This window comes from Saccopteryx leptura, chromosome 1 (genome assembly GCF_036850995.1).
Source record: "Saccopteryx leptura isolate mSacLep1 chromosome 1, mSacLep1_pri_phased_curated, whole genome shotgun sequence".
In the NCBI taxonomy this organism is placed as follows: Eukaryota; Metazoa; Chordata; class Mammalia; order Chiroptera; family Emballonuridae; genus Saccopteryx; species Saccopteryx leptura.
The window spans coordinates 304,378,156-304,398,182 of record NC_089503.1 but is presented as its reverse complement, the minus strand read 5'-3'; the positions used below and the strand labels follow the sequence as shown (position 1 = coordinate 304,398,182).

General features: G+C 43.1%; 2 protein-coding genes and 1 non-coding gene across 6 annotated transcripts in view; 1 reads left to right on the top strand and 2 right to left on the bottom strand.

Annotated features, from left to right (window-relative positions):
• NCAPD2 (non-SMC condensin I complex subunit D2) overlaps positions 1 to 14,224 on the bottom strand; it is a 42,621-nt gene extending 28,397 nt beyond the window's left edge. For 2 of the 4 annotated variants that reach the window (XM_066357866.1, XM_066357877.1), the window contains exons 1-6: positions 13,522 to 14,224; positions 13,082 to 13,273; positions 12,069 to 12,218; positions 1,157 to 1,232; positions 822 to 880; positions 162 to 343 (exon numbers count right to left, since the gene is read on the bottom strand). In XM_066357866.1, the coding sequence (XP_066213963.1) occupies positions 162 to 343; positions 822 to 880; positions 1,157 to 1,232; positions 12,069 to 12,195 (444 nt within the window). In that variant the 5' untranslated portion in view covers positions 12,196 to 12,218; positions 13,082 to 13,273; positions 13,522 to 14,224. The other 2 variants (XM_066357871.1, XM_066357874.1) reach the window with 2 other exon arrangements.
• LOC136389987 (small nucleolar RNA U85) lies at positions 419 to 747 on the bottom strand. The gene has a single exon (XR_010748520.1). It is a non-coding gene; the product is annotated as a small nucleolar RNA U85 (small nucleolar RNA).
• Positions 14,225 to 14,353: 129 nt separating the features above from the next.
• Positions 14,354 to 16,391, top strand: MRPL51 (mitochondrial ribosomal protein L51). The gene is made up of 3 exons (XM_066357884.1): positions 14,354 to 14,590; positions 14,675 to 14,785; positions 15,912 to 16,391. The coding sequence occupies exons 1-3, from the start codon at positions 14,512 to 14,514 to the stop codon at positions 16,106 to 16,108; spliced, it is 387 nt and encodes a 128-aa protein (XP_066213981.1). The 5' UTR covers positions 14,354 to 14,511; the 3' UTR covers positions 16,109 to 16,391.
• The last annotated feature ends 3,636 nt before the right edge of the window (positions 16,392 to 20,027 follow it).

Sequence of the window (20,027 nt, the reverse complement as noted above, 5' to 3'; positions counted from 1 at the left end):
GTCATGGAAGGATATGTTGTGATACTTTTCAGTACCTCCTCATAAACCCTACAGAAGAACAGAAAGGAGTCTCCGAATCATTGGCTTCTCTTCTTTCCTACTCATTCCCCCATCCTTGCAGACCCCATATTAAATGAGCCAAGAATTCCATTCCAAGTTACCTTCCCGCCAAGGTCCAGGTCCATGAGACCTGTCTTGCTGGTCATGGTCTCAAAGGATTCCAAGAGGTGTATCAGAGCATAGCAGTTCATTTTGAGGGCATTTAGGTGGGCACTTCTATCTGACACACTCAAAATTGCATCATCAAGGATAGCTGGAAGTTCCTGAGCATGGCGGGATACCACTGCAAGAGGCAGAATCTGGAGTCGGTTTCATTCTCTTTCTTCATACTCCCAACTTCAAAACACCCTGCACTTGCAGCCATCAGATTACCAAAGATCTGTGTTTCATCTCTCAGTGGTTATAATTCAAGCTAAGTTCTTTGGGACCCCCAACCCTCAAACCATGAACATGACCTGTCCCTACGCTCTCACTCCAGTTATCACAATTTTTTCTGACAACTGGGAAGACTCCTCTCTATGAAAGAGAGATGGTTCAAAAGCCGGAAGAATTTCTTGTTGGTCTGCCCTTACAGTGAACACACATAACTCTGTATTGCCCACCAAGATTACAGACCTTAATAGGTCAGAGGTCCCCAGACTTAGCCAAACCAACTGAATCACCACAGCCTTGATATCATCATGTGGCTGATAAAATGAAGTAAACAAACAAACAAACAAACAACAAACACCTTCCATCCCCTACCCCCAATTCATAAACACCTTTAATCAGGAATTCCAGGGCATCTTCCTTGAGGCCAGGATCTATACTTCGAAAGTGACTATGGGCGAAAGAAAAGTGCAGGGATAAGACAGGAAGCTCCAGCCCATGCTAACAGATCAGATCTAACTTGAAGAATCTAATGGCAAAAAATACATGTGAAATAGCCCAAGTGAATAAATACAGTGGCAAGTTGGTGTAAATGCTCACAAGTAGAGATATCAGTACCCAGAACCTTTTATCAGTGCACCGTAATTTGAAATTCAAGGACTAACATGCAAAGTTAGGTCAAATAGACACTAGTTCTTTTTAAAGTACCAGTGGGTATTTTACTTACTGCAGAATGCTGTAGACAGTATCAAAGTGCTCCAGTATAGCCAGGGGCCCCTGAGCTTGAAAGGCAGTCTGAAATGCTATAAAGATGAAAGAAATTGATCAATACAGAGGAGAGAGGCCTTTTTGGTAAATTCTATTCATGAAAGAACATTGAGTTAATTGCTTTTATTGGTAGAATCACAAAAGAAATGGTTCATGTCAATGGAACATATTATAATACCTTACATTTTGTCCTGTTTTACAACTAAAGGCTTACTTGAGCTTCATCATATCGGAGCTAAACAATAAACAAAGCAGACAGTATTATACCTACTTTACGGGAAAAGAAATTGTCAGAGCAGCTATATGACTTGTCCAAATTACAGTAGTTAGTGAACACAAACTCAGATTTATCTTTAAATTTTGAAATTACAAAAGTAGCAAAACCAGCCTGACCAAGCGGTGGTGCAGTGGATAGAGCACTGGACTGGGATGTGGAGGACCCAGGTTCGAGACCCTGAGGTCGCCAGTTTGAGCCCAAGGTCTCTGGCTCGAGCAAGGGATCACTCGGTCTGCTGTAGCCCCCGGTCAAAGCACATAAAGCAATCAATGAACAACTAAGGAGCCGCAACAAAGAATTGATGTTTCTCATCTCTCTCCCTTCCTGTCTGTCTGTACCTATCTGTCCCTCTCTCTGTCTCTGTCACACAAAAAAGTAGCAAAACCAATATAGAGTTCCTGTACTTTCCTCCCAAATAATGTTAACAACATATATACAACATAGTACAAAGATCTACTCTAAAAAAGCAAATTAACATTAATTCAATGCTACTAACTAATCCACAGACCTTATTTAAATTTTACCAGCTGATCTATCTATGCCACTTTTCTGGTTCAAGGTCCAATCTAGCACACCACAATGTATTCAGTCATGGTGTCTCCTTAGTCTCCTCCAATTTTTGTTTTTCATGATCTCGACACTTTTTTTATTTATTTTCATTTTTTGACAGAGACAGAGAAAGTCAGAGAGAGGGACAGATAAGGACAGATAAGACAGGAAGGGAAAGAGATGAGAAGCATCAATTCTTCATTGTGGCATCTTAGTTGTTCATTGATTGCTTGCTCCTATGTGCCTTGACCGGGGTGGGGGGTCTAGAGTAGAGTGAATGACCCCTGGCTTAAGCCAGCGACCATGGAGTCATGTCTATGACCCCATGTTCAAGCCAGTGACCCTGCGCTCAAGCCAGTGAGCCCGTGCTCAAGCTGGCGACCTTGGGGTTTCGAACCTGGGTCCTCCACATCCCAGTCCGATGCTCTGTCTACTGAGTCAGCACCTGGTCAGGCTGATCTTGACACTTTTTGAAGTGTATTAGTTATTTTTTTTTTTCATTCAATGAGAGAGGCAGAGAGACAGACTGGGATCCACCCGGCAAGCCTACTAGAGGATGATGCTCCGTTGCTCAACAACCAAGCTCTTCTTAGCACCTGAGGTGAGTGAGGCCATGGAACCATCCTCAGCACTCGGGGTCAACTCACTCCAATGGAGCTATAGCCAGTTATTCTTACAGTATGTCCCTCAGTTTGAGTTTGTCTGATATTTTCCCATGATTAGACTGAGGTTATGAATTTTTGGCACATTACCATGGAAAGGAGGTTGGGTCCTTCAGATGCATCATACAAAGATATAGGAGATGTCAATGTCTATTACTGGTGATGTTAACTTTGATTACTTGGTAGTGTTTGCCAGGTGTTCCCACTGTAAAGTTACTATTTTACCTTTTGCAATTAATAAGTATCTTATAGGGAGATACTTCAAAACTAGGCAAATATCCTGTTTCTCATCACATTTGCCCACTAAGCATCTCTTAACTCATAACAATTGCTGGTCAACAGACCAGCAATTTTACGCAGAAGTTATCTCATGCCTGACCTGTGGTGGCGCAGTGGATAAAGCGTCAACCTGGAAACACTGAGGTTGCCGGTTCAAAACCCTGGGCTTGCCTGGTCAAGGCACATATGGGAGTTGATACTTCCTGCTCCTCCCCCCTTCTCTTTGTCTCTCTCTCTCTCCCCTCTCTACAATGAATAAATAAAATCTTGAAAATAAATAAATAAATAAAATTTAAAAAAAAAAGTTATCTCACGTCACCAGCTATTTTTTCATAATTAAGTATAAAAGTGAAACAATCTAAATAAACACCAGTATACTTTATTTATACATAATGAATTTAAATTGAACTTTGTACATATATGCTACATATTATATATTTTAGTAATTTTTTTGGTGTGGTATACTGTATAGCAATCACCTATGTGTAATGGTACACAACATGTTTTGCAAATGTACCTGGTTTTGCTGCGCATTCCTTTTGAAACCTAAATATCAAGAAAATTCACTTTTTTTTATAAATAAACTTAACACAATTGAACACGAAGAAGAAAGATTTTACAATATCCTTGATATGTATGTTCAAACTGCGAGCAGTTAGAAGGTAGTCCAAGTATAGACCGCTCGACACTGACTGTTTTAGCTTACTGTACCTTCGACCTTGCAGTCTCATGCCTGGAGGAGTGGGAAGAAAAGGAGTCCGCATGAAAATATAGAATGGTGTGCTGTTTTTAGAAATTTGAGCTTCAAGGCAAAGAGTCACAAATACAATAATCCCATATTACCCTGAGTTTCAAAAACTGAAATAGCTAATGTAAGTGCAAACACAAGTTAACTCGTGAGTGGTCAACAATGTGTTAGTGATTCTTGCCTGCCATAATTATTGCTGTGGTATTTACTAAATGGTGACTTTCCTATCTAAATCACTCCTACACTTACTAATGGAAATGCCACTATGACAATGAACTGTCCCTTTCACCTCATTTACTTATTCAGTTGTTTATTTATATCAGAGTAGATTCATGGGTATTTCTGGGGGAACGTACTGCTCTTATCCTGCCAACATGCTCACGCTTCCCTTCTTTAAAACAACAACAAAAAACACTCAATGCCTTTCATTTATATTCCTTTAAAATTTTGTCTAATCATTCTTACTTTCCTGCAATATAGTTTTTAAAATTAATCAATCCAATGATTTTCTCAAAGATTACCATTTACCTGACTTTATTTTTTATTACAACAAATGATTTGCTTGGACCATATTCTTTACTTCTCTGAAGCATTACCCACTGATCCAGCCTAGGGTCCTCCTCTGTTTTACATTTGGCATGAACATTTACTAGGCCAAGCTGCTTAGCTTACTAAGTCTCAGTTTCCTCTTCTGTAAACTGGCAGTAGTAACAGATACCTCATAGGGCTTTTCAAAATTTTTTGGTAAAGATTTAGTGAGGCAATCCATGTGAAGCAATCAGAAAAATACTTAGCATATAATTTAACTCAGTATACATAAGCTAACTGCTGCTCTTTATAAATCTCCTTCTGTAATCTAAAAAATATAGAAAAATGGAAAAGAAAGAAGCATTGTTAATATTGGGCTAATTTTTTTCAGTCAGTTTTCTATGCACAGTATTTCTATTATTGAGGTCATTACACATTCACTCCTGTTATGGTTTTCAAAACATTTTTTTGTTTCTTTTAGAGAGACAGAAACAGAGACGGACAGACAGGAAGGGAGAGAGATAAGAAACATTAACTCATAGTTGTGGTGCCTTAGTTGTTCATTGATTACTTTCTCATATGTGTCTTGACGCGGGTGGGGGGTGGCCTCCAGATGAGCCAGTGACCCCTTGTTCAAGCCAGCAACCATGGGGTCATGTCTGTGATCTCATGCTCAAGCTGGTGAGCGCGCGCTCAAGCCAGTGACTGTGGGTTTCAAATCTGGGTCCTTAGTATCCCACGCCAACACTCTATCCACTACACCACTACTCGGTCAGGCAGATTATAAAACTTTTGTCTGTAACAATTAAAATTTTAAAAGTTTATTGATTTGAGAGAGAGAGAGAGGAAAAGGGAGAGAGATGAGAAGCATCAACTTGTAGTTGCATCACTTTAGTTATTCATTGCTTCTTATCTGTGCCTCAACTGAGGGTGCTCAAGCTGAGCCAGAGAGCCCTTGCTCAAGCCAGTGACCTTGGGTTTCAAGCCAGCGACCATGGGATCATGTTAATGATCCCATGCTCAAGCCAGTGAGCCCGTGCTCAAGCTGGTTACCTTGGGGTTTCAAGCCTGGGACCTCAGCGTCCTAGGTAAACACTCTATTTATTGCGTCACCACTGGTCAGGCTCCATCTCATGGTTTTAAATGCCCTATACATGCTGAGTATTAAATCTCAAATCTTGGCCCTGGCCAGCTAGCTCAGATGGTTAGAACATCAACCCTATACACCAAGGTTGCAGGTTTGATCTGCAGTGAGGGCATACACCAGAATCAATGAATGCATAACTAAGTGGAACAATAAATCAATGTTTCTCTCTCTCTATCTCTCTTTCCCTCTCAAAAAAAAAAAAATAAATCTCAAATATCTTTAGCTGGGACCTCTCTCCTGAACTTCACAGTCTAAACCAACAGTCTTAACCTGTCCCTCTTATATCTCCGTCTCAATAAATGACAATTCTATTCTTCTAGTTCAGGGGTAGTCAACCTTTTTATACCTACGGCCCACTTTTGTATCTCTGTTAGTAGTAAAATTTTCTAACCGCCCACCGGTTCCACAGTAATGATGATTTATAAAGTAGGGAAGTAACTTTACTTTATAAAACTTATAAAGCAGAGTTACAAGTTAAAGCATATAATAATAATTACTTACCAAGTACTTTATGTCAAATTTTTGCTAAGTTTGGCAGAATAATTCTTTATAAAACAACTTATTATAGCTAAATCTATTTTTTTATTTATTCTTTGGTTGCTCTGCTACTGCCCACCATGAAAGCTGGAATGCCCACTAGGGGGCAGTAGGGACCAGGATGACTACCACTGTTCTAGTTATTCAAGTAAAAAAAAAAGCCTTGTAATCCCAGATTCTTCTTTCTCTAGCCCTATAAATCCAATCTAATCCATCAATTCTGTTGGCTCTACTTTCAAAATATATTTAAAATCTAACCTTTTATGATCCCCTCCACTGCTATCACCCCAGGCAAGCTACCTGGCATTATTGTATTAGCCTCTCTTCTGCTCAACAGAGTAAGATAGAGACCCTTTTAAACGGTTAAACCAGCCTGACCCATGGTGGCACAGTGACCTGGAACACTGAGGTCACTGGTTAGAAACCCTGGGCTTGCCTGGTTAAGGCACATATGGGAGTTAATGCTCCCTCCTTCTCTCTCTCTTTCTCTTCTCTAAAATAAATAAATAAAATCTAAAAAAAAAAGGTTAACCATGTTCTCTACCCTAATGACCATTTTAAGTATAAAAATATATATACTGAAATAATTTCATGCATTTAATACTTAAATAAGAACAATAAAAGAAGTGTACAAAAGTAGATTACAAGAGTTTAAAAATATTAATTAAAAAATATTAAATAATACCTGACTAAAAATAAAAGTATTATTTAAGATATTTTCATATTGCTTCTTGACTGGTGTCCTACTTGCAATTTTTTTCACCTATAGACGGAATTAATATTACTACGGGTGCTTAGAATAATACTCTGTTGTGCAGATGAATGTTAAAAAAGAGTAAGGAGGCCTGACCGGGCATGGCGCAGTGGATGGAGCGTCGGACTGGGATGCGGAGGACCCAGGTTCGAGACCCCGAGGTTGCCAGCTTGAGCACGGGCTCATCTGGTTTGAGCAAAAGCCCACCAGCTTGAACCCAAGGTCCCTGGCTCTAGCAAGGGGCTACTCAGTCTGCTGTAGCCCCCCGGTCAAGGCACATATGAGAAAGCAATCAATGAATAACTAAGGTGTCGCAACGAAAAACTAATGATTGAAGCTTCTCATCTCTCCCCGTTCCTGTCTGTCTGTCCCTATCTATCCCTCTCTCTGACTCTCTGTCACTGTAATAAAAAAAAAAAAAAAAAAAAGAGTAAGGAGCTTGACAGGCGGTGGCGCAGTGAATAGAGCTTGGGACTGGGATGTGAAGGACCCAGGCTCAAAACCCATAGGTTGCCAGCTTGATCCCCAGGTCACTGGCTTGAGCAAGGGGTCAATTGGTCTGCTGTACCCCCCCCCCCCCAGTCAAAGCACATATGAGAAAGCAATCAATGAACAACTAAGGTGCCACTAATGAAGAATTGATGCTTCACATCTCTCTCCCTTCCTGTCTGTCCCTCTCTCTGTCTCTGTCACAAAAAATAAAAGAGTAAAGAATGTAAATTTGCCTGACCTGTGGTGGCGCAGTGGATAAAGCATTGACCTGGAATGCTGAGGTTGTCAGTTCAAAACCCTGGGCTTGCCCGGTCAAGGCACATATGGGAGTTGAAGCTTCCTGCTCCTCCCCCCTTCTCTCTCTCTCTCTCTCTCCTCTAAAATGAATAAATAAATAAAAATAATTAAAAAAAAAAAAGAATGTCAATTTATGATTTCCACATTGGCCCAGGCGCCTGCCCACCTTAGAGAGAACCCTGATTACAGTGCCATTTTAATAACTGGTTTACCGAACTCAACAAAAAATTAGGTCTCAGTTCTGTCAAACCAGTACATACAGGCTGAATCCCACCACTGACTCACATGCTAAAAACCCAGTAGCTTTCAGACTCACTCACACTGAAACTAAAGTCTTTACCATGACATGCGAGACTCTTGACCAGTGCTTCTCCAGCTTAAATGTCCTTCTTAATTACCTGGGGATCCTAAAAAATGAATTTTCTGATTACGTATTTCTGGGATGTGTCTTCACCCGGCATTTCTAATATGCTCCTAAATCTTTTTTTTTTTTTTTTTTTTTTTTTTTTTAATTGTTTTATCTTTTTCTTTTTTAATTTTTTTATTTATTCACATTAGAAGAGAGAGAGAGAGAAGGGGGAGGAGCAGGAAGCATCAACTCCCATATGTGCCTTGACCAGGCAAGCCTAGGGTTTTGAACCGGCGACCTCAGCATTCCAGGTCGACGCTTAATCCACTGTGCCACCACAGGTCAAGCCAACTCCTAAATCTTAATACTAATGCTGCTCTGGAAGACTGCATTTTGAGGAACAAGACTCTAGAATAATCTGCACTGACCTCTTTTTTCCTAGCTTACTACTCTCCAACCATATTGACATTTTTCCACCTCAGGGCCTTGGCACTGGCTTTTCTATCTCTGATCATCCAACATAAAATGCCAGTCCCTACCCTGGCATACCACTGTTTATTTCTTTTGAGAGAGGGAAGGAGAGAGAAAGAGAGAAGCATCAACTTGTTCTATATAGTTGTGCATTGACTTGTTTCTTGTACATGCCTTGACCAAGGACTAGACCAGGTACCTTGGGGTCCATGCTCAAGCCGGGGACTTTGGCGTTCTGGGTCAATGCTCTCTATTCGCTGTGTCACCACCATTCAGACATGGCACACCATATTTTTATCTTGCTTTACTTTTCATGTTGGCACTTACAACCATCTGGCATACTCCACATTTATTTATTACTTGTTGAGAGGCTTGGAGAGAACAGTGTCATCTTACCGCAATTCCCCATGTATAAGACGGACCTTAATTTTGGGGCAGAAATTGAGGGGGGGTGTATTTCCTAAAGTTCTTTTCTTTTCTTTTATTTTCTTCTGAAGCTGGAAACGGGGAGGCAGAAATTGAGGGGGGGTGTATTTCCTAAAGTTCTTTTCTTTTCTTTTCTCTTCTCTTTCTTTTCTTTTCTTTTCTTCTGAAGCTGGAAACGGGGAGGCAGTCAGACTCCCGCATGTGCCCGACTGGGATCCACCCGGCATGCCCACCAGGGGGCAATGCTTTGCTCATCCGGGGCATTGCTCTGTTGCGACCAGAGCCATTCTAGCGCCTTAGGCAGAGGCCACAGAGCCATCCCCAGCACCTGGGCCAACTTTGCTCCAATGGAGCCTTGGCTGTGGGAGGGAAGAGAGAGGCAGAGAGGAAGGAGAGAGGGAGGGGTGGAGAAGCAGATGGGCACATCTCCTGTGTGCCCTGGCCAGGAATCGAACCCAGGACTTCCGCACACCAGGCCGACGCTCTACCACTGAGCCAACCGGCCAGGGCCCTAAAGTTATTGAACTCAAGTTTTATTCATCATAAAATTCATACAACTCCTCATCCACGCAAAAAAGGGGGAAATGCAAGTAAGAAAAATCTGCAATCACTGTATAAGACGCACCCAGTTTTTAGACCCCATATTTTCGACAATGGGTGCCTCTTCTACATGGGAAAACATGGTATGTTTTGTTTACTGTTGTGTGCAGGTACCTAGAACACAGGGTATCATTAGTACATATTTGTCGATTCTGTATATTTATAGTAGAGCTTATAGTTAGGGTTCTAAAAACCAAAAGCAATGCAATTGTTATTCAAAAAACAGACTTTTTTTTCCATTTTTTTTACAGAGACAGAGAGAGAGTCAGAGAAAGGGATAGAGGGATAGATAGGGACAGACAGGAATGGAAAGAGAGGAGAAGCATCAATCATCAGTTTTTTTGTTGCAACACCTTAGTTGTTCATTGACTGCTTTCTCATATGTACCTTGACCGTGGGCCTTCAGCAGACCGAGTAACCCCTTGCTTGAGCCAGTGACCTTGGGTCCAAGCTGGTGAGCTTTTGCTCAAACCAGATGAGCCTACACTCAAACTGGTGACCTCGGGGTCTCGAACCTGGGTCCTCCGCATCCCAGTCCGATGCTCTATCCACTGCACCACCGCCTGGTCAGGCCAAAAACAAACTCTTAAAGAGAGTGGTAATCCATTTAAAAAATAGTGTATTGTAATAATGGAAGAACACTGCTATAGTGCAGTGGTCCCCAACCCCCGGACCGCGGACCGGTACCGGTCCGTGGGCCATTTGGTACCAGTCCACAGAGAAAGAATAAATAACTTACATTACTTCCGTTTTATTTATATTTAAGTCTGAACGATGTTTTATTTTTAAAAATGACCAGATTCCCTCTGTTACATCCATCTAAGACTCACTCTTGATGCTCGTCTCCTAAATTCAACAATTATATTTAAAAATACCACAGTTTTTACGCCAGTCACATAATTTTATTTTGTGCATTTATCTGTCCCACCTTAAAGGCCGGTCTGTGAAAATATTTTCTGACATTAAACCTGTCCGTGGCCCAAAAAAGGTTGGGGACCACTGCTATAGTATACAGCATGTATAATTGGTGATACATATATCTATACAATAAGGAGACAATAGTCTATCTGTCACACTGTTGGTTGGCCACCCATCAGTTGACCTCCACACTCCATCTTATTCCTTGTTTACCATAGCAATCTGGGCAATTCCATTTCCCTTACTAGTCATTAGTTAGGGAAATAGCACATGATCCAATTTTAGTTATATCTGTTGAGAAGCTTCTAGTGAATTTTTAAAGACAAAAAAGCACAAGATAGAAAATCTCCTTTTCTATCTCTTGACATCAGAGCAAGGAGCTGCCATTTGGCAACCGTGATAGGAAGGTTTAGAGCAGTGGTCCCCAACCCCTGGGCTGTGGACCAGTACGGGTCCGTGGGCCATTTGGTACCGGTCCGCAGAGAAAGAATAAATAACTTACATTATTTCCATTTTATTTATATTGATATTTAAGTATGAATGATGTTTTATTTTTAAAAAATGACCAGATTCCCTCTGTTACATCCGTCTAAGACTCACTCTTGACGCTTGTCTCGGTCACGTGGTACATTTATCCGTCCCACCCTAAAGGCCGGTCTGTGAAAATATTTTCTGACATTAAACTGGTCCATGGCCCAAAAAAGGTTGGGGACCACTGGTTTAGAGGACATAAACTGAAGTTAGATTATCAAGCTGTTGCATTAACTGACCCTTTTTGTTGTAGAAGACAGTAAATGAAGTAGGTTATTATTCTTATCTTTACATATGAGAAAACTGAAGCACAGAGAGGCTGTGTAATTTGTTCAAGGTCAACCTGAATTCAAATCGAGGCAGCTTGGCTCCAGAGTCTTAATCTCTATTTTGTATACTCTCCAAAGCAATCTGACTGATATAAGACCACTTCCAGTAAGTAGTGACATTATGGGGAGTTGCTTGAGAATGCATAAATTGTTCTTGGTCATATATAGGTTTCAATGGGTAACTGAATTGCACATACATTATACAGTGTTGCAGCTGTACATATATATTATGTTTTTTTCCATTATACACTCTTGGAAACAAGAATTCTAGACTCTAAAAAAAAGTGTTACTTGAAACAGGTTAGGTGCCCTGGACAGGTAGCTCAGTTGGTTAGCATGTTGTCCTGATAAGCCAAGGTTGTGGGTTCAATCCCTGGTCAGGGCACATATAAGAATGGACCAATGAATGTATTAATAAGTAGAACAGATAAAAAAAAGAAAAGAATAAAAAGAAACAGGTCAGGTAAAGTCCCAGACACTCTGAGAAAGCTATCTCCTGTAACTCTTGTTATAATGCATACCATGCAATGCTAGGGAGAAAACATTAGAGAATATAAAAGACAAGTTCCTTGCCCTCACGGAGTTTAGTGGTATAGTGCAGTAGTCCCCAACCTTTTTTGGGCCACGAAACGGTTTAATGTCAGAAAATATTTTCACAGACCAGCCTTTAGGGTGGGACGGATAAATGTATCACGTGACCAAGACAAGCGTCAAGAGTGAGTCTTAGACAGATGTAACAGAGGGAATCTGGTCATTTTAAAAAAATAAAACATTGTTCAGACTTAAATATAAATAAAACGGAAATAATATAAGTTATTTATTCTTTCTCTGCGGGCCGGTACCAAATGGCCCACGGACCGGTACCAGTCCACGGTCTGGAGGTTGGGGACCACTGGTGTAGTGGAACAGACAATATAACTACATGTGGAATGGTTAGTTTTGAAGTGCTAGCCACTGTGGCAGCTATGGAGTCTTACCTTTAAGCTGTGATGGTAGATTTTTGATGGACAGTACCTCTTGCACAACATACTGATTCACCCCTCCACTTTTTAACAATTCCTCTGGGGTTAAGGGCAGATGGAACTCAATCAATTGGAGAGACATCCTTCTCCCACTGGCTCACAGGGCTGGAAACCAAACAGAAAATATATAGGTCAGAATCTGTATCTAAGGCCTGGTTTTTGTTCTGGTTCTATTATTCTCCATCCTCCTCCAACATATTATGCTTTTTTAGTATTATATCAAGCTGATAACATTATCTTAGAGTATATAAAAGCAACCCTGAAGTACAGTCTAATTTATTCATGACTGTGCCACTAGGTCATGTCATGGGACTCATCTGTAAAATGGGGTTACTAGTTTCTGATTACTTTACATAATTGGTCTGAGTGCCTAATGAGTCAAGGGCTATTAAACTGTATAAAGAACTATGGCCTTGTTGAAGAACTCAGTTGGTTAAAGCATTGTCCTAAAGTGCAGGTTCGATCCCTTCATCAGGGTATATACCGGTACAGATCTCTGTTCTTTTTCTTTCTCCTTCTTTTCTAAAGTCCAAAAATAAACATTACAAAAAGAGTACTTTAAAAAAAACCTGTAAAGTGGCATATCAACGCCTTATGTTTGCATTATTGTTTTAATGGGCAAGGCTTCTTAAGCAGAATGTCTCACCTTAGGCCAGAACAGTGGCCTTGGGGGGTCCCTGGCTCCAGAATGGAAAAGCATTAACGTTTACTACCTGTTTACCATTTGCCGGGTTCTGTAGGCCTTTTGAATAGATCATATCTGATCTTATTCTCCAAATTCCACTCTCATGGAGTGCATAACACAGCCCAATTTACAGATAGGAAAATGAAGTTAAGAAAGCTTAAGCGAGCCTGACCAGGCGGTGGCGCGGTGGATGGAGCGTCGGACTAGGATGCGGAGGACCCAGCTTTGAGACCCCAAGGTCGCCACCTTGAGCGCAGGCTCATCTGGTTTGGGCAAAGCTCACCAGCTTGGACCCAAGGTCACTGGGTCCAGCAAGAGGTTACTCGGTCTGCTGAAGGCCCGCGGTCAAGGCACATATGAGAAAGCAATCCATGAACTAAGGTGTCGCAACACGTAACGAAAAAAACTAATGATTGATGCTTCTCATCTCTCTCCGTTCCTGTCTGTCAGTCCCTGTCTGTTCCTCTCTCTGCCTCTGTAAAAAAAAAAAAAAAAAAAAAAAAAAGAGAGAGAGAGAGAGAGAGAAAGAAAGCTTAAGCGATTTGCCCAAATTCTGCTGCAGGATCTATCAGACTTACTGTTTCTCCCAACCATATCGTACCCCCAAAGATATGTCCATTAGACCTCTCTGCCTCTCATATGCTGCCTAATATCCATCATATTACCCTCTACCCTATTTTCCCAGCCTCTCATTCTCCGCTCCCCATTAACACCACAACTTACCGAAGAACTTCAACGGGTGATCCTAGGACTTGGGTTACGGAACTAAAATGAAGAAAATAAATAGGGCGTGCACAATAATCTGCAATCAATGAGGCAGCACTCAAGAGGGCAGAGAAACTAGCCTATCCCCGACAGGCGGAGGCAAAAATTCTGTCTCAAAGCAGCACAACATGCGGGCAAAGCCACAAATGTGGAGTTCAAATCTTAACGTCCCTAAAGGGGCCAATCACGAATCTCGCTATAGAGACCAGCCAATCACAGCGCAGGATTCGGAAAACCGGCCACACGGCCTAGAGAGGGGCGGTCCCTCTCGTCCCGGGGAACCGTCCTTTGCCGGTACTGTGGGGGCGGAGGACGCTCCGGCAGTGTTGGTCAGAGATGCCGCTTTGCTAGTTGGGCAATGACCCACTCACAATCCTAGGACAGAAGGGAAGTCCAGGCCAAGATTTAAAAGGTTTAGGTTCCGCCATTTCTTCTATGTGACGTCCTGCAGGTTACTTCACTCTGAGCCCGATTTCCTCCCCTGTACATTAGGGGTAATAAAAAAAAAGCGACAGCGCAAAACTGCTGTGAAGCATAGAGAAAGAAGCTCTGGAGCTTCATCTCCCTCACAGTTGAGGGACGGCCAAGGAAACGAACGAGTGAATTTTCTTGAAATTCAGTATTGGGACGCTAGACGACAGAGTCAGCCTCCTTAGCTCTCCTGGCGCTCCACGACTTCCGCCTCGCAGCACAGAAGCGCCCAGGCGGGGCGGGGTGTGAGTGACGTCCCGATCTTTGCGCCGGAACCCGGAAGGCGGGGCTTGTGGCCGGGGAAGGAAGAACCGAGGTCCCTGCGCCCTGAGCTCCCTGGGTAAGACAAGATGGCTTTGTGCACCTGATGTCTATGTGAGGAGAGCGCGGGCGGTTCCTGTCATCTCCTTGAAGGTCACGCCTGGTCTGTATTCTGTGCTACAGCGGTGTGTTTTTGTAGCGAGGAAGACGAGAACAATGTCAGGGAGCCTCGCCGGCGGCGCAGGAAGGCGCCTATGGAGCTGGATGCCCCTGGCCTGCAGAAGCTTCTCTCTGGGTAAGTGGCAGCTGTAGAGAGACGCTCTGAGAACTGCTTCTCAGTAAGCGGCCGGAATTCAGTCTCTTTCTTCCTCATCCCTAGGTGTTCCTGGAATGTACTTTGTAAGGCTCACCGTCCCACCTCGGAAAGCAGTTGATCGTTGGAACGAGAAGAGGGCCATGTTCGGGGTGTATGATAACATTGGGATCCTGGGTAAGACTCGATTCCATTGTACAAAATTTAAGAATGGCAGTTATGTTGTGACAACTATCTTTTTTCATCTGTGTAGGAATGGTACCGCTCTGAATAGTAAGAGCAAACACTTATGTGGTTACGTTATGTTGGGCACTGTTCTGAGTACCCTACAAGTCAGAAAATTGAGGCACAAAGAGATTAAATAATTTTTCCAAAGCTAGTAAATGGCAGTGCCAGATTTTGAACTCCAAGCCTGTGCTCTTGATACTGTAGTGTAATGTAGTGTATTGTCTGTAGGTACTTCTCAGAAAGGTGCAACTGTGTGCTGAATTCTTTTTTTTTTTTTTTTTTTTTACAGAGAGAGAGAGTCAGAGAGAGGGATAGATAGAGACAGACAGGAACGGAGAGAGACAAAAAACATCGATCATCAGTTTTTCATTGCTATACCTTCATTGTTCATTGATTGCATTCTCATATGTGCCTTAACCGCGGGCCTTCAGTAGACCAAGTAACCCCTTGCTCACGCCAGGGGTCTTGGGTCCAAGCTGGTGAGCTTTGCTCAAACCAGATGAGCCCGTGCTCAATCTGGCGACCTCAGGGTCTCGAACCTGGGTCCTCCACATCCCAGTCCAACACTCTATCCACTGTGCCACCCCCTGGTCAGGCCTGTGTGCTGAATTCTTAATTGATCAAAGCTGTGTTCTTTTTTTTTTTTTTTCTGAAGCTGGTAACGGAGAGAGACAGTCAGACAGACTCCCGCATGCGCCCGACCGGGATCCACCCGGCACGCCCACCAGGGGCGATGCTCTGCCCACCAGGGGGCGATGCTCTGCCCACCAGGGGGCGTCGCTCTGCCGTGACCAGAGCCACTCTAGCGCCTGGGGCAGAGGCCAAGGAGTCATCCCCATCCCCAGCGCCCGGGCCATCTTTGCTCCAATGGAGCCTTGGCTGCGGGAGGGGAAGAGAGAGACAGAGAGGAAGGAGGGGTGGGGGTGGAGAAGCAAATGGGCGCTTCTCCTATGTGCCCTGGCCGGGAATCGAACCCAGGTCCCCCGCACGCCAGGCCGACGCTCTACCGCTGAGCAAACCGGCCAGGGCCTAAAGCTGTGTTCTCTTGGAACTAATATGTTCTCTCACATAACAGGAAATTTTGAAAAGCACCCCAAAGAACTAATCAAAGGCCCCAGATGGCTTCGAGGCTGGAAGGGAAATGAATTGCAGCGTTGTATCCGAAAGAAGAAAATGGTTGGAAATCGGATGTTCACTGATGACCTGCACAACCTTAACAAACGCATCAGCTATCTCTACAAACACTTTAACCGACATGGAAAGCACCGGTAGAAGAGAAAGCTGGGGACTGTGGAAGAGGCATATCTATCTTCCAGAAGGAAAACAAGTACTCTTCCTATGAGGAAAGGACTTTTTATGCTCTCCGTAATAAAATGCAGCTTCTTTAGAATCTTTTATTTCTCTAGATGCTACTTTTACTCATTCGTGTAGACTATGAAGTCTGACGCATCCCTAAATCTTAATAGTATTAGATTTGGACTTTACCACTTGTGCTTTGCAATTTAGCCATACTTATGGCCTTTAAAAAAGAAAAATTACAGTTGCCACTTTTTGACATTTGGGTTTCATTTACTGAGATTGGTAATTTTTAATTTACCCATAGTGCTAAATGTTAAATATATACATATATTTAACGATTTTTATCCCGGAGCACAGAGGTTACCTGTTCAATTCCCCAGTCGGGACATACAGGAGCAGCTCAATGTTCCTGTCTCTCTCTCTCTCTCCCTGCCTCTCAAAAAAAAAAAAAAGATTATTTATTGATTGATTTTACAGAGAGTGGGGGATTGAGAAGTATCAACTTGTAGTTGCTTTGGTTTAGGTGTTGTGCTCATTGATTTCTTATTGTATGTGCCTTGACCTGGCAAGCCCAGAGTTTCAAACCAGCAATCTCTGCATTCCAGGTGGAGGCTCTATCCACTGCGCCACCACTGTCCAGGCTAAATATATATATTTTAAAAACGCTTCTAGGCTCTGGTCGGTTGGCTCAGTGGTAGAGTGTTGGCCAGCATGTGGATGTTGGGAGTTTGATTTGTCAGGGCACACAGGGGAAGTGATCATCTGCTTCTCTCCCTCTTCTACCTGCCTTCCCCTGCCACCAGTGGCTCCATTGGTTCGAGTGTGGCCCCAGGTGCTGAAAATGGCTTGGTTGGCCCAAGTGCATCAGCCTCAGGCACTAAAAATAGTTCGGTACTTGTATCAACCTAAGACGGGGTTGCTGGGTGGATCCTGGTAGTGGTGCATTTGGGAATTTCTCACTATCTCCCCTCTCACTTAAAAAAAAAATCTAAGTTTAAAAAAATTAAGTGATTCCCTGACCAGGCATTGGCGCAGTGGATAGAGCATCGGACTGGGACGCTGAGGACCCAGGTTGGAAACCCCAAGGTCGCAGGCTTGAACAAGGGCTCACCAGCTTGAGCATGGGGTTGCTGGCTTGAGCATGGGATCATAGATATGACCCCATGGTCGCTGGCTTAAGCCCCAGGTCACTGGCTTGAAGCCCAAGGTCACTGACTTGAGCAAGGGGTCACTCGCTCTGCTGCACTGCCCCCCCCCATCAAGGCACATATAAGAAAGCAATCAATGAACAATTAAGGAGATTAAGGAGCTGCAATGAAGAATTCATGCTTCTCATCTCTCTCTCTTCCTGCCTGTCTGTCCCTATCTGTCCCTCTCTCTCTGTCTCTGTCACAAAAAGAAAAAAATAAAATTCAGTGATTTTTTTCCCCCCAGGGGAAAGTTGGTAAAGACACTTAGGTATTTTTGGTGCCAGAAACAATCCCATTACTTTTGCCTTTGAGGGTTTATACACACACACACACACACATGTATTTATATATTTTTATATATATATACATATATATATATATATATATATTTTTTTTTTTTTTTTACAGAGACAGGGACAGGCAGGAACAAAGAGAGATGAGAAGCATCAATCATCAGTTTTTCATTGCGACACCTTAGTTCATTGATTACTTTCTCATATGTGCCTTGACCGTGGGCCTTCAGCAGACCGAGTAACCCTTTGCTCAAGCCAGCGACCTTGGGTCCAAGCTGGTGAGCTTTGCTCAAACCAGATGAGCCTGTGCTCAAGCTGGCGACCTCGGGGTCTCGAACCTGGGTCCTCCGCATCCCAGTCCGACGCTCTATCCACTGTGCACTGCCTGGTCAGGCTATAATATTTTTTTAATTCCTACAAATTGTCATTTGATGTGGTTGTAGGAGATGGATGGGATAAACACATGATCAATGTATCTTTTTTTTTTTTTGAAGGAGAGAGATGAGAAACATCAACTCATAGTTGCAGTTGCACTTTAGTTGTTTATTGATGGCTTCTCATATAGACTAGGCCAAGCCAGTGACCTTGGGCTTCAAGTCAATGACCCCACACAAGCCAATGAACCTGTGCTCAAGTCAGCGACCTTGGGGCTTTGAACCTGGGACCCCAGTGTCCCAGGTTGAGCTCTATCCTCTGTGCCCCCACAGGTCAGGCTACATTGTTTCTAAGAGCAATTGTTTAATGGTTTTAAGCAGGGTATGACATTTGGATAGATTATCTTGGTGGTTCCTAAAGGATGGATACAATGGAGTGCATGACTAGAAATAGATAACTTTATTTCTTTAATTCAAAGAACACCTTTTTTTCATTTTAACATATAAATTGGGATGTTTCACTATAACTATTAGTTAAATGAGTGTCTGAGGCTTGGAAGAAACTTCCAAAGACAGAAGAGGAATACTCTCTTAAGAAATGTCTCACCGCCTGACCAGGTGGTGGCGCAGTGGATAGAGCGTCGGACTGGGATGCGGAAGGACCCAGGTTCGAGACCCCGAGGTCGCCAGCTTGAGCGCGGGCTCATCTGGCTTGAGCAAAGAGCTCACCAGCTTAGACCCAAGGTCCCTGGCTCCAGCAGGGGGTTACTCGGTCTGCTGAAGGCCCGCGGTCAAGGCACATGTGAGAAAGCAATCAATGAACAACTAAGAAGTCGCAACGCGCAACGAAAAAATGATGATTGATGCTTCTCATTTCTCTCTGTCCCTGTCTATCTCTGCCTCTGTAAAAAAGAAAAAAAAAAAAAAAAAAAGTCTCACCAAAGCCCTTGATGGCATGCACAGAGGAGTATATTGTGTGGAAAATCATGAACATTTAAGACTGAATCAAATAAAAAAATGAGTCATCTCTTTCACCCTTATCTCTAACATGAATAAGTAAAATCTTTAAAAAAAAGTCCAAAAAAATGAACCATAAGAGTCAGCCTCTGAATGTGAAGTTTTAGTCATACTGTTGCCATGTTATTCTTTTCTATTTTCCTTTTCACATGTACGAAAGTGAAATATAAAAATCTATACATAAATCTACATTTTCAATAAATATACATTTTCTAAGTGGTAAGAAAGCATTGTGTCAATTTACTTGCTACCCTTATTTCCTAGCGGGAACTAAAATAATGGCGAGTTTTACAACGGATAATAGTATAAAGTAGGACAGTGAGACAAGTGGAGAGAATTCTTGAAATATTAAGAAGGAAAAATAGACTCACCCTGGGGAATTATTAGAGGGGTAAAGATGAACAGGGAGGAATTCTAGGATGGTTTCCGGTTTGGGCAACCAAGTGGATGTGGTAACCTCCCCGGGAAGGATAGGAAGACCTTTGGCGGGAGGTTCAATTTTGGATATCGCGTGAGAAGCTCGTTGGCAATTTTGAAGGAAACGAATGGACGAAGCCTCGGTATCTGCTTTGGTGAGACGGAACCCTGCGCCCGGTGCTAGAGCCGGAAAACCTGCCGTTCAGCCTTGATGGATTTTGCCTCCTCACAGTTGTCAGAGGCGGGCAGGTGGGATGGAACCCCAGACAGATCTGGGTGTCAGCCTGTGCGTAGTCAGACCAAAAACCGCCTTCTCTAGGACTGCAGAGTCCTTGCCGCTGCGAACCCCGACCGGCGGGCGGCTGTCGGCGGAAGCGGAACGATTGGCTGGAGCCGCCGGCGCTGGGGTCTTGGACGGGCCCGGACTTCAGAAACTGTTTATCGATTGGCCTAACTCAAACCTTTGGAGTCCCCCTCCAGAGGGCTGGAGCGTACTCCCGCAATGACCCGTAGCTTATTTAGATAAGCCAACTATGGTTGTAATGGTCAGTGAACGAGTCTCACAACCCCTCCCTTCCGGAGTCCGGATGAATGAAGAACT